Source organism: Myotis brandtii, unplaced genomic scaffold, assembly GCF_000412655.1.
Source record: "Myotis brandtii unplaced genomic scaffold, ASM41265v1 scaffold84, whole genome shotgun sequence".
Classification (NCBI taxonomy): Eukaryota; Metazoa; Chordata; class Mammalia; order Chiroptera; family Vespertilionidae; genus Myotis; species Myotis brandtii.
Window position 1 is genome coordinate 2,939,863 of NW_005371410.1, and position 14,367 is coordinate 2,954,229.

Genomic DNA, 14,367 nt, shown 5'->3' on the forward strand with positions numbered 1-14,367 from the left:
GCATGCTCCCTACTGGGGATGTGCCCGCAACCAAGGTACATGCCCTTGACCAGAGTCGAACCTGGGACCCTTGAGTCCGCAGGCTGACGCTCTATCCACTGAGCCAAACCGGTTAGGGCTGAACTGTACACTTTAAAAGGATAAATTTTATATTATGAGAATTTGAAAAAGTCATAACTAGGAAATAAAATTGATTTCTAAAAAATCCAGAAGAGGAGAGTGACATGGTCATTAATTTGTGGTGAATAAATGGGATTTGTGGGTAGGGAGGAGCTAGAGTTTCACTGATGAGCAATTAGGAAAATTATTCATCATTGAAAATATAAAACCTTTTCCTATGTAACATATGTAAACAATTTGCCAAGAAATGTGTGAAAAATTAAAGAATAGTTATTGAACAAAATCTTAAGAAAAAACTGTTAAATAGTGCTTTTAATCAAAACATGAAGTAAATACTGGAGCAGGATGGAGTGGTTGTTCTCAACATGTTATACCTTTTAACCTTATCAACTTTGTATATAAAAGTTAGCACTGTTTTCTTATATACTCTAGTATTGAACATTAATTTTAATCATGAACTATTTTTCTCTTTAGGATGATACGTATACAGAAAGTTACATCAGCACTATTGGTGTGGATTTCAAAATAAGAACTATAGAGTTAGATGGGAAAACAATCAAGCTTCAAATAGTAAGTAATTTTTGAACTATAAGTTTTTTTAAAAAATTATTTTGATGAATTTAGAATGTATTATTTATTTTTTAATATTTAACAAAATTAAATTTGAAGTATTTTAAGCATCATGCATCCATGATAGAGTGGTAGAATAAGAATTGTTCAGATTAAAAATGACTTGTCTAAGATTATCTTCCTCATTGAATTTCCTATTCATAAAGCAGAGAAATACATGTTTTAAGTCAAACTTGTTCTTTTTCTTGTGCTTTTATCAGTGGGGTCTAAGTTGAACTTTACCTTGTCTTATAGCAAAAGTATGTTGAGCATTTTCTCTCTGTCTTTTACTGTGTTGAGTACTATGGAACATGAAAAGAAACCTAGGGAGAGGTTCTTCATATGTGGCTTAATTGAGTACAGTTGACCCTTGAACAATGTGAGTGTTAACTGTGCAGACCCACTTATACACCGATTTTTTCCCAGTTGACTCATGCAGTTCATTTGACCTAGGCAGTTCAAACCCAGATTGTTCAAGGGTCATCTGGTGGTTGGGAATCCACACGTGTGGAGGACAGACTTAAGTTATTGGCGAATTTTTGCACTGATGGTTGGCATCTCTAACTTCTGTGTTATTCAAGGGTCACCTGTATTTTTTTTAAATTTCTGTTGTATTTATTACGTAGTATTTACCAACTCTTAGAAACAGAATTTTATCCGAAAGGAACTTAGCTTTTCTAATTTGTTGCATAACTCAGAAATTGATGCTGATTTCATTATTTGCCTAGAGTTCGTAGTAGAACCAAGTGGCCCATAGTTCTGCCTTCAATATTTTGTGTCCTTGTTCCATCCTAGTCCCCTTATCTATCCTTACAACCCCAACCCCAAATTAAAAGTAGGCAATTATAGTAGTTTAATTATTATCACTTCAATATGGGTCTGGGACGATCAATGTGGACATATCTGTGGTCTTTAAAAATAATCTCTGGATATCTTTTAGAGCTGGCTATTAGTATTAAGTAACATAGAAAACTAGTGACTGTTCTTTTTTATGGAATTGGTAATACACTGAACTGGGAATTCTGGATTTGGAGTCAGAAAACTTGGATTTGATATCTTCATTCTGGTATTTACTAGTTATAGAGTTATGGGTTTAACTTTAGCCTTTTTCCTGAGACTGTTTCTTATATCCAAAATGAATGTGAAAATACTTGATTTATGAACAAATAAGGTAATTGTGAGAACCAAATCTGGTAGCTTTGTGTATGTGTATACAATAATGTATGTGAAAGCCCTTGGTAAACTTTTGGGCAGTACAGTAGTCCCCCCTTATTCTAAGACCCCCAGGGGATGTCTGAAACCCCAGATAGTATAGAACCCTATATATACTGTTTTTTCCCTATGCTATATACACACCTATGATAAAGTTTATAAATAAGGCACAGTATGATATTAACTATAGTAATAAATCTATAATAATAAAAGCATAATATGCTAATTAGACTGGACGTCCTTCCGGACATCCTTCCAGATGTCATTCCGATGACCTTCCGGACAAAGTCGGGGCTGCGAGGGAAGCTGGGGTCCCAGGTGTGCTGGCGGCCAGAGGGAAGCCCAGGTCCCAGGTGCCAGAGGGAAGCCAGTGCCGGCAGCCGGGGAAAGGAAGGCCTACTCTGGCACGAATTTTGTGCATCGGGCCTTTAGTATCTTATATAAAAAAAGGCTAATATGCAAATAGACTGAACAGCGGAACAACCGGTCGCTATGATGTGCACTGACCACCAGGAGCTCATGCGGAACATGGCGGGTGTTGGCCACGGCGTGGTGGTGGAGCAGGTTAGTGGAGGTGCCAGACCAAGGCAGAGCGCTGATCGCTGTCATCAGGGTGAGCCTCTGGTGGTTACTGAAAATTCTTTGTTCCCATGTACCGCAGTCCTGCCAGGCACTCACACCTGCTGCTGGCGCCGGCCTTGCTTGCACCCACAGCCGGCGCCAGAGCCACTGCTCACATCCACTGCTGGTGCCCTGCGCCGGTCCCGATCACTCAGCGCCATCAGTGCGTGTGAGCTGCGGCTGCCAGCCCTGATCTCCCCTGAGGGCTTCTCCATCTCCCCCTGCTCCTGAGGGGTGATAGGAGCAGCAGCCACCACTCACACCCGCTGATGGTGTCGGCCCTGTTTGCACCCGCTGCTGGCACTGGCCACAATTGCTCTGCGCCACTGTCAGCGGGTGCGAGCAGGGCCAGCGCCACCGTCAGCACATGGGAGCGGTGGCAGCAGAAGCGGGGCTGCCAGCAGACAGGGGACCGGGGGACGCGGTGGGAGGGGCTGGGCAGGGGCATGGTGGATGGGCCGAGACCCGCCCCTGTACCTGCCGCAGCCTCTCGGCCTCCCGCAGTTCCTTTCAAGGTGCATGAATTCGTGCACTGGGCCCCTAGTACTATAGTAAGAGATATGTGAATGTGGTCTCTCAAGATGATACAGTGCCTACATGATGAAGTGAGTTAGATATGCTAAATGAAGGGGATGATTCAGGTCAGGGGTAGGACTGAGTGTAATGATGCAAGATTTCTGGCACAGCTCAGAACAGCATGCAATTTAAAACATAGGAATTATTTCTGGAATTTCCATTTAAAGTTTTTTTAACCACGGTTCTCTGCTGGTATCTGAAACCGCGGATAAAGGAGGGACTATTGTGTACAAATGTTACTGAAGATATGACAGTTTTCCAGAGAGGTAATATTTTTTTAGTTCCTCCCTTATATGACTCTGATGAGGGGAAAAAAGGTACATTAAAAAAGAACTGTTGGTTTTGCTATAAGTTAACACACTTGGCATTTCAAATTAGGACTTGCAAGGATATAATTTTCTGAGAGTGTGTGAAATACTTTAAACCAGCCTTCCATATTGATCCCCCCCAATTATATGTAGAACTTTATACTTGGCACCACCTAAAGTAAGAGGCATGTTTCAGAAAGCTGCACCCAAGCTTCTTAACTATTGATGTGAAATGGTTATATGTGTGATTATTGGTCTCCATAAGGTTTGAATATGTATTTGTGAAACATTCATATAGTGCTACTTTCTTGTGACTGGAATGGTTCATAATAGGTCATTCTTTGAGTCTTTCTTTGTCTTTGGTAGTAATTTCCTTTCCCTATTTGAACATTTTTGGGAAGCTCGCCAGTTTTTCAAATAAGCTAGTTCCATTTGTAAATAACCTCTAATTGTTAACTCTTTATGTTGAGCTGAAGCCAGTTTCCGTTCACTTCTAGCTCTTATTCCTCTGCCTTTTGGAGCTTCCTGAATGAGATTAATTTCTTTTCTGTTGGCACCTGCCTTTATTTTATTTTATTTTATTGCCCTTTATTTTTATTTTGTAATCTTTATTTTTTTAAAAAATTATTTTTTAATTACATTTGACATATAATGTATTATATTAGTTTCAGGTGTACAACCCAGTGATTACACATAATTTACTAAGTGATTATCCGGATAAATCTTGTACCCATCTTATACCATAGTTACTAGAATATTATTGATTATATCCTTTTTGCTGTACTTTACATCCCCATGACTATTCTTAACTATCAATTTGTACTTCCTAATAATCCCTTCCCCTTTTTGACCCATCCCCCAACCCCCCTCCCATCTGGCAAACATCAAAATGTTTTGTCTATGAGTCTGTTTCTGCTCTGCTTGTTTATTTTGTTTTTTAGATGTTGACAGATATGTATTTATTGCCATTTTATTGTTCATATTTTTAATCTTTTTTTTCTTCTCTTTTTTAAAGAAGATCCTTTAACATTTCGTGCAATTCTGGTTTGGTGGTGATGAACTTTAGCTTTTTCTTGTCTGGGATGCCCTTTATTCTTTGATTCTCAATGGTAGCTTTACTGGGTAGAGTAATATTGGTTGTAGGTCCTTCCTTTTCATCACTTTCAATATTTCTTGCCAATCCCTTCTGGCTTGGAAAGTTTCTGTTGAGAAACCATCGGATATTCTTATGGGAGCTCCCTTGTAGTTATCTGCTTTTTTCTTGCTGCTTTTTTATTGAATTCAGAGGAAGGAAGAGGGAGAGGGATACAGAGACATCAATGATGTGAAATTAATTGGCTGCCTCCTGCATCCCCTTCTGGTGATCAAGCCCACAACCTGGGCATGTGCCCTGAACGGGAATCAAACATGACCTCCTGGTTCATAGGTCGTGCTCAACCACTGAGCCACACCAGTTGGACTTTTCTTCCTTCTTTTAAGATTCTCTTTGTCTTTAACCTTTTGTATTTTAATTATGTGTCGGTATGAGCCTCTTTGTGTTTATCTTGTTTGGGACTTTCTGTACTTCCTGGATTTGTATGTCTATTTCCTTCACCAGGTTAGGGAAATTTTCTGTCATCATGTTTTCAAATAGGTTTTCAATTTCTTGCTCTCTCTCTTCTCCTTCCAGCACCCCCATGATGCAAATGTTGGTATGCTTGAAGTTGTTCAGAGGCTCCTTACACTATCTTTTTTCTTTTTATTCTTCGGATTGGGTGTTTTCTTGAGAGTTTTTCATTGTTGTTGTTTGTTTGTTTTTTGCTTTTATTCCAAATCACTGATTTGATTCTTGGCTACATCTATTTTACTATTGATTCCCTGTAAATTATTCATTTCAATTAGTATATTCTTTTTTATGGTTTCCATGTCTTTTTATGTTCTCACTAAGTTCATCTATTTTTTCTCTAAGTTCACTGAGCATTCTTATAACCAGTGTTTTGAATTCTGCATCTAATAGATTGCTTGTCTCCATTTTGTTTAGTTGTTTTTCTGCATTTTTGTTTTGTTCTTTCATTTGGAACATGTTTCTTCTCATTTTGGCAGAGTTCCCCAGCCCCCGTGTTTGTTTCTATGTATTAGGTAGAGCTGCTAGGTCTCCCAGGCTTGATAGAGTGGCTTAATGTAGTAGGTGTGCTGTAGAGTCCAGTGGCACTCCAAGTGCACCCCTTGTGTGGGCTATGTATACCCTCTTGTAGTTGAGCCTTGATTGCTATTGGCATGTCAGTGGGAGGGATTTACTCATGGGCTTACTGGCTACAAGGACAGGCTGTGAATACACGGTGGAGGGTCAGCTGTGCAGGAGTCCACCTTATGGAGTAGGATTTACTTCCGATGCTGCTGAGTCTGCCTCTTGAGTGTGTCACTTGTGGAGGTGGTTGGGTAGTGCTTCATTATGATCTACAGCTGTTCATGGGTGCCTCTTGGGAGGTGCAGGCCAATGTCAGTCGCCACTTATGTTCTGTCCAGTGCCTCCTGGCATGAGCTACAAAATGACCTGCAGATGACTGCTGCTTGTGCTGGTCTTAGAAATGCTCAGGAGAGACCCAGCTGCTGCCACTGGTATTGGGCCTGGGGCCACTTAGCAAGAGGTATGAAGCATGTTGAGGCCAGATGCTGCTTGTTTAAAAGGTTTTAGGAAAGCCTGAAGCATGAGCCAAGACAGGCCATTCCTATGGGAAAGACACTGGAAACAGCTTGAGTGGGCCTGCAAGTTGGGTGGGGCAGAGTCTCAGGGAATCATGGGGCCTGGGGACAGAGAAGACAGTGACAGCCAGGTTGATGGAGACTCAGATATGGCACCTGTCTGACATCTCTGTGCAGGGAGAGCTAAGCAAAGGAAAAATAGCCTCTGCCAGCACTTCTGTCTGGGAGAAAGCTGCCCCTCTAGCTCTCACCCTGATGCCAGACAATTCAGTTCCTCCTTGTATATCCCTGGAGCCTTTCAAGCTCTGCCCCAGCGCTGGAGCTCAGAGCAAGTGAGTCAGAGTAAATCCATGCTTGGGCCCTTTATTAGGAACTGCCTAGGCCCGGCTGGTGTGGTTCAGTGGTTGAGCATTGATCTATGAACCAGGAGGTCACGGTTCGATTCCTGGTCAGGACACATGCCTGAGTTATGGGCTCAATCCCCAGTAGAGGTTGTGCAGGACCCAGCAGATTAATGATTTTCTCTCATTGATGTTTCTATCTATCTCCCTCTCTGAAATAAAAATATATTTAAAAAAGAAAAAAGGAGTTGCCTGGGATTCTAGCAGTCCTCTGTTTCACTCAGCCACAATCCCTTCCGGTTTTTATAGCCAGAAGTTATGGCAATTTCTCTTCCTGGCACTGGAACCCTGGGTTGGGGGGCCTGGTGTGGGGCTGGTATCCCTTTCTCCTCAGGTGTGTTGGACCAGCCCAACCCTTTCTGTGTCTCCAACCCTCCTATCAGTGTTGATGTGGCTTCTTCATATCCTTAGTTGTAGGACTTCTATATTTCAGGTGGTTTTGAATGGTGGTTGTTCTGTAGTTTAGTTGTAATTTTGAGGTGGTTGTGGGAGGGTGTCAGTACTGCCCAGCTTGCTTTTTGTGTTGATCTTATCACAATCTCTACATCTGAAGTCAGTGTTTCCTTTCTGGAATCATGTTTTCAGAATCTTTTGCAATTTGAGTTACTTTTGCATTTTATAAGTGTCTTTTATTAAGATGGACTCCTGAAATAAAGTACGATACATAATCTAGCCAGTGTGGATTATATGAGGTAAATCCTCCCTTAATTTGGACTCTGAATTTATTTATTTTTTCCCCTCTTGGATGACAGGGACTCATGGCCTTTCCTCATCACTAATCCATTCAAGGATGGGGGCGGGGGGAGCACCTGAATTTAACAACATTTGCTATCTCAGTTAAATTACCTACTAGTTTGGATTTTATCGCTTTGGGTTTGTAACTCTTTAGAAAGTCTTATACTTCATGACTATAGCTTTTAAATCTGAATGCTAGATTTTACTTTTATTTGCTTTTTAAAATATATTTGTGTCGATTTCAGAAAGGAAGGGAAAGGGAGAGATAAAAACATCAATGATGAGAGAATCATTGGTTGGCTGCCTCCTGCATGCCCCACGCTGGGGATCAAGCCTGAAACCAGGTATATTCCCTGACTGGAATCAAACTGTGACCTCCTGACGCTCAATCACTGAGCCATTTCGGCTGGGCAGATTTTACTTTAAACCCATTAATTTCATCTTGCAAGGCTTGAATTATCCTTCCAAGTTTTCTGGGTCTTTCAAAATCATTATGTTGATCTATATTTTAATTATCCTTTCAGCTTTTCCTTTTTAAGTGTGCCCTCTGGGTCTTTCTCAGAATTAGTGATTACAAAACATTCAGTAGGGCAGGGCAGGTACGGGATCCAGACCCACAGCATGAAGGCATCCTTCTGTGATTGTTCATTGATGACTCATTTATGGACATGCTTACGTTACGCCAGGCAATCCCAAGAGGTTCTAGGTTACAGAGAGAAATGATTAACATAGCCCCGTGGTCGGCAAACTGTGGCTCTCGAGCCACATGCGGCTTTTTGGCCCCTTCAGTGTGGCTCTTCCACAAAATACCACGTGCGGGCGCGCACCTACAGTGCGATTGAAACTTCGTGGCCCATGTGCAGAAGTCGGTTTTTGGCCTGGGCAAGTCTATTTTGAAGAAGTACTGTTGATATTTGGCTCTGTTGACTAATGAGTTTGCCGACCACTGACATAGCCTCATAGACAGAAGGAGAGATCCCATTTCAGTGGGACAAACATGGGAAAGTCAGTAAACCTGTGATTAGGAGGGGTAATGAGGATTATATACAAAGGGTGATCAATTACAGAGGAAGGTACTATTAGGATGTAGTCAGGAGTTTTCATAGTGGCAAGGAGACATCAGAAAGTTTACTCTTTGGATGCCTTGCTTAATTAGTTACAATTCTTTGTTAACATTTATGCATAAACAATTTCTTCCTTGTGCTATCTTTGTGCAAGCGGTTGGTGGGTGGATAAAGGAAGAACTTTCTTCTGTATATAATCCTTATTACCCCTCACAGAGTAATTAGTTTTCTCGTTTGTCTCTCCCACTTAAATGAGATATCCTGTGAGCGCTGTTTCATTCATCTCTGTAACCTTGAATCTAAGTGCCTGGTGTAGTGTAAACATTTTCATAATATTTTACTGAGCAGATCTAAAGTCTTTTGGGCTCTCAGGCCAGTACTTTGAACAAAAAAAAAGAATGAAGCTGTTGTGACTTGTTTTCATTTGTTTTAGATAAATGATGTTAACTTTATTGGACTCATTAACTTTTCCCCTGGAGCAGTGGTCGGCAAACTGCGGCTCGCGAGCCACATGCGACTCTTTGGCCCCTTCAGTGTGGCTCTTCCACAAAATACCAGCTCTTCCACAAAATACCGACTTCTGCCCATGTGCAGAAGTCGGTATTTTGTGGAAGAGCTGGTTATTTTGTGGAGAGCCACACTGAAGGGGCCAAAGAGCCACGTGTGGCTCGCGAGCCGCGGTTTGCTGACCATGGCCCTGGAGTATGTTAAATTACAGACATTATATTTTACTCCAAGCATAGGTTGGTATGCATCTCTATTTTCCTATGTAAACATTTATCACATCTAGCAAAACTGACACTAAGGCCTCAATATTATCTAATATCCTGTCTGTATTAAAATTTCCCCCCAATTTGAATTTAACAGCTCTTTGTCCGCTGGAAAAGAAAGTAATTTCACTGAGTGCTCCTGAAGCAGTTTTTGTTTTTTTAATTTTGCCATTTAAAACAAAGAGGATCAATGCCAAGTTCACAGATATACTCCAGAACTTTATAATCTCCTCCCTATAAAGGCTATTGCATCTTGATCTTCACTTGTCTTAAACTTCAAGTCCATTTATTTTTACAGTAACTATAAGTTTCCTTTCAGTTTTTTTTTAAACCCAGAATTTTAATATAGTAATTTAAATGAGTATTTGTTTTTGGTGTTTAAGTCTAAATGGTGAAGTGTGGCAAATTGCTTTTAAAATGAATTTTATGAAAGTATTTTGAATCATCATCTTTACATTATTTTCCCTAGGATTAAGATAATACTTTCCAGAGATGGTTAAAGTGCTATTTTGACTGGTAGTTATCTTAATTAGATCCTTTCAGTGCATTCCATGATGCTAAAACATGCTAGCAAATGATATTGTCTTATGTGTGAGTGTTAAAGGGGTGTAAGGGCAGTAGCCTTCCTAATCAAGTCAACCTGTTTATGCAGTCATTCCGAATGTTTTGCACAATTGTAAGAATGGTAGGGAGTATGAAAAGTATGACGTAGTTCCTAATCTCAAAGAGCTGGTGTAATATTGGTAGCATAACATAAGCTAAATTGTAGGCACTAGCTTCTTTTCTGGACCTTCAGGTATTTGGCAGTTATGCAATTTAGTAGTGTGAGCACTGAGGGCTAATGTTTCCATATCAAATCCTGGTCGTTTCTGTACACATGTAAACAAACTAAACTGTTCCCCCTCCTCCTGCCCCTTTCCCCAACTCTAACTTAATGGAATTGTTTGGATTTCTTGATTATTTTATAATAGTGGGACACAGCAGGCCAAGAAAGATTTCGAACAATCACCTCCAGTTATTACAGAGGAGCCCATGGCATCATAGTTGTGTATGATGTGACAGATCAGGTAAGTTCCAGGAGGAAATTGTGTTACAGCGACCAAGTAGGAAGTTACTATTTGATAAATAGCCACCCATTTTATTTATATGGACAAAAACTTTGTCCACTTCCAAATAAGTGAATCACATAAACATTATTTGGGCATCTAATGAATTGATTAGCTAAAATGTCATATTATTTTCCTTAAGTAAATAGAAAATTTAGTATTTGGTTTTACATTTGCTTTCATGGACCTTGGTTATATTTATTATCAACTAAAAAACTGATCGTTTTGACAAGAGTTTATAGTGAGCTGTAGTTATTTGGCTTATACCATGTTCTTGGTATTAAATATTAACAAATTTGCCTAGTAGTTAGACTTGTCAGAATTGCCAAAAAACAAGATTATGAGTCTGCCTGAGGAGGATATTCTCGATAGGTTGAACAAGAAGAAGATAAAGAATATCTGAAGATTAGCCTTTGAGAGAAGGGGTGGTGGGGGTATAGGGATAGCGTGAAGAATGTACTAGTAGTTCAAGGACCATAAGAATTGTTGATCAGAAAATTAGAAAATTTCAAGTTTTTTTTCTATCAAAGAATAAAAGATAAGTGTATAGAACTTATTTTTCTTGTAGCAAATGTTAAGTGTCACTTCAACTATGATATAGCTAATTAAGAGATAACTGGAATCATAATACTTTAGATTCAATGCCTTGAGAAGTATTGGGTGAGTGATACAACAGGAGAAAAATGACGCTAATTTCAAATCTCATGTCATTACCATGAAATACTTAAAAATAAAAAATTTCTTCTCATTAATATGATTGTGGTAAAAAAACACCCCAAGCATCTTTGGACCCATTTATTTAATATCTTTTGTCTCTAGTAGTAACAATCTATTCATAAACCAAAATAATCAAATTTCAATTCAAATTTATCGAATTTGCTTGAGCTATAGTTTGATGCTGAGCTGTATTTCTCTGTCAAATAAGGTATTTTTATCCTCAAGCCTTCAAATTCTAATTTATTTAGGTAAGGATAGTCATTGTAATATCAGTTTACTTCTAAGCCAGCACTATAGTAATTATCTTATAGCTAGAGTTGCTTCATTAACTCTTCTTAGGTTAAGAAAACACTTCTTTTATCACTTGCTTCATTAGAACAGTTGTTATATTATAGAACAGAGCTATATTATCATCCTTAAAAATGTCTGTCTTCTTAGGAGTCCTTCAATAATGTTAAACAGTGGCTGCAGGAAATAGATCGTTATGCCAGTGAAAACGTCAACAAGTTGTTGGTAGGGAACAAATGTGATCTGACCACAAAGAAAGTAGTAGACTACACAACAGCAAAGGTATGTTTAAAGTTGATTTTCAAACTGAATTTGAAGGCATTGAATTTGAATTATGTAGTGGGGAGTCATGCAATGATCACAACCACCTTTTGCTTTTAAAATGTGCACTAGAATACTTTGAAATGACAATTTTTTAATGGTGTCTGTTTGGATTCAGTGAACTTAGTCTTTCCTCACTGCCCATTTTAGACAGAAATGCACTAAAAGTGAAAAAGATTTTTTTCAGTGTTAATTGTGCTTTATTATTCTCTTAGGAATTTGCTGATTCCCTTGGAATTCCATTTTTGGAAACCAGTGCTAAGAATGCAACGAATGTAGAACAGTCTTTCATGACAATGGCAGCTGAGATTAAAAAGCGGATGGGTCCTGGAGCAACAGCTGGTGGTGCAGAGAAGTCCAATGTTAAAATTCAGAGCACTCCGGTCAAGCAGTCAGGTGGAGGTTGCTGCTAAAATTTGCCTCCGTCTTTTTCTCACAGCAATGAATTTGCAATCTGAACCCAAGTGAAAAAACAAAATTGCCTGAATTGTACTGTATGTAGCTGCACTACAACAGATTCTTACCGTCTCCACAAAGGTCAGAGATTGTACATGGTCAATACTGACTTTTTTTTTATTCCCTTGACTCAAGACAGCTAACTTCATTTTCAGAACTGTTTTAAACCTTTGTGTGCTGGTTTATAAAATAATGTGTGTAATCCTTGTTGCTTTCCTGATACCAGACTGTTTCCCGTGGTTGGTTAGAATATATTTTGTTTTGATGTTTATATTGGCATGTTTAGATGTCAGGTTTAGTCTTCTGAAGATGAAGTTCAGCCATTTTGTATCAAACAGCACAACCAGTGTCTGTCACTTTCCATGCATAAAGTTTAGTGAGATGTTATATGTAAGATCTGATTTGCTAGTTCTTCCTTGTAGAGTTATAAACGGAAAGATTACACTATCTGATTAATAGTTTCTTCATACTCTGCATATAATTTGTGGCTGCAGAATATTGTAATTTGTTGCACACTATGTAACAAAACAACTGAAGATATGTTTAATAAATATTGTACTTATTGGAAGTAATATCCAACCGAATGGTGATAAGTATTGTTTTAATTCTTATGGTTAAAGGGAAAGAGAGCCTTGCATTATTCCTAAAACATCCATTTGTGTGTGCAACCAGGGCATTGTAGACCTACCTTAGAGCAGCATCCATTATGCTTTCCAGATAATATACCTAATAAATGACCTAGGGAAGCTTTCTGCTGGGTAGGATTTTACCCAAGCTTAGTGGTTCAGGGAGATTAAATTGTATGCAAAACAAGTTTAGGATGTATGCTATATAGTCTGTTATCTTCGATCCTTCTCTAAAACCATCTGAAATGGCTTCATTAATCAATACTTTAATTCTTTTATGTGTTCAAGGTGCAAAGTATCACCTTTCCTTAATTGGCAAATGATCAGACTAACGCATGTGCTAATATTTCTTCCGTGCTCGGGGTCAGATGACAACTATTTTATCCTCCACAATTGTGTAACTTAGGTTGGAGGAGAGGTAAAGCATTAAAGTAGAAGAAGGAAAATTTTACTATTTGATTGCCCTAATTTTAGAAATGTCCCTAATAATTAATTGAAAACATGAACGTTAGATGGGAATAAGTGAGAGAAATATATTTATTTCCATGGAATTTTGCACATGTGAAAATTTTGTTAAATAGGACCTTAAAGATTCTAGGGTTTGTTTTTATTGTGAGAAACAAAAATCTTTTGCTAATACTGGCATTTTAAGGTAATAGAAATCAAAGACTGTTTTCCTTGGGGTTGAAGGTAGCCGCCAAAATATTCTTTACTTAGGGGCTTGGGATGTGGTTGTTGGCAACATATTTTATGGTGGGGTCTTGAATTCAGTGATAAAATTTAAATTAAGAACAAGCCAAAAACTAAAGGTTTTTATTTTTATTTTCACTAAACAGGCAATTGAAACACATGGTACAAAAATAAGTGGTAAGATTATTGTAAAATGAAATGGACAGAATATTCCATTTAATTTTCCATCTATGAGAATTTCACAATAAAATCATAGTTTTACTTTGTATTATAGATGTGCTTGTTGGATCTATTCATCCTCTCATAAGGCAACTGAACTCAAATTACCAAATTGTTATTTGGGTGAAGACTTCTAAAAAAATGTTTCAAAAGGTTGTTTTTTTTTTTTTTTGCTTTACAATACGGTATAAAGGGGGAAATAATTCAGAAACTATCTTCCAAAGTAATAAACGATACAAATGTTAGTGTGACACCGTGCACTTCAGTTTTATATAGCAAGTTGTTCAAACTGTCAGTTTATTCTTGGTGAGTTGGCAAAAAACATTATATGAATTTAAGATGTAAGCATATTTACATACTTAGTTTTGAAATGTTTAGTGTTTTTCCCCCCATGACAGTCAAGAACGGAATGGAGTGTACCTAAGCAAGATGTTTCAGCATGCTCCATTGTTTGCTTTTATTAATATGCCAATAAATGCAGTCTTGAAAAAAAAAATCCCATTCCTACCCCCTTTTCAAGTACACCCATTTCAAGCTACTATGGGCTTTTATCTAGTCACTTGTTGAACTATAAACTGTAAGTGGCTGCCATGAATTAGCTTATGTAAGAGTAAGCTAAATCTAAGCAGTGCAATCTCTGGGAAATCCTTGCAGAATGAATAGCTTTTCTGGTCTAAGCAGTAACTTCCTATTCTTTGACCTTGGATTGAAATTTCCTTTAGCATACATAACATGTTGCCATTGCAGCATATTTTTACATCAACCCTTCTTTATGTTCCCATTTAAGCTTCAGAACAGCCCTGTGTTGTTGACATTGTATTTGATTTGCAGATGAGCTCAGCCATG

General features: G+C 38.6%; 1 protein-coding gene across 1 annotated transcript in view; it reads left to right on the top strand.

Annotated features, from left to right (window-relative positions):
* The window catches only part of RAB1A (RAB1A, member RAS oncogene family), a gene marked incomplete at its 5' end in the record, with an annotated part of 19,155 nt that extends 5,580 nt beyond the window's left edge, over nt 1-13,575 (top strand). The window contains 5 exon segments of the mRNA XM_014532002.1: nt 595-690; nt 10,070-10,165; nt 11,360-11,491; nt 11,746-11,929; nt 11,932-13,575. Coding sequence (XP_014387488.1) covers nt 595-690; nt 10,070-10,165; nt 11,360-11,491; nt 11,746-11,929; nt 11,932-11,975 — 552 coding nt within the window.
* Between the last annotated feature and the right edge of the window lie 792 nt (nt 13,576-14,367).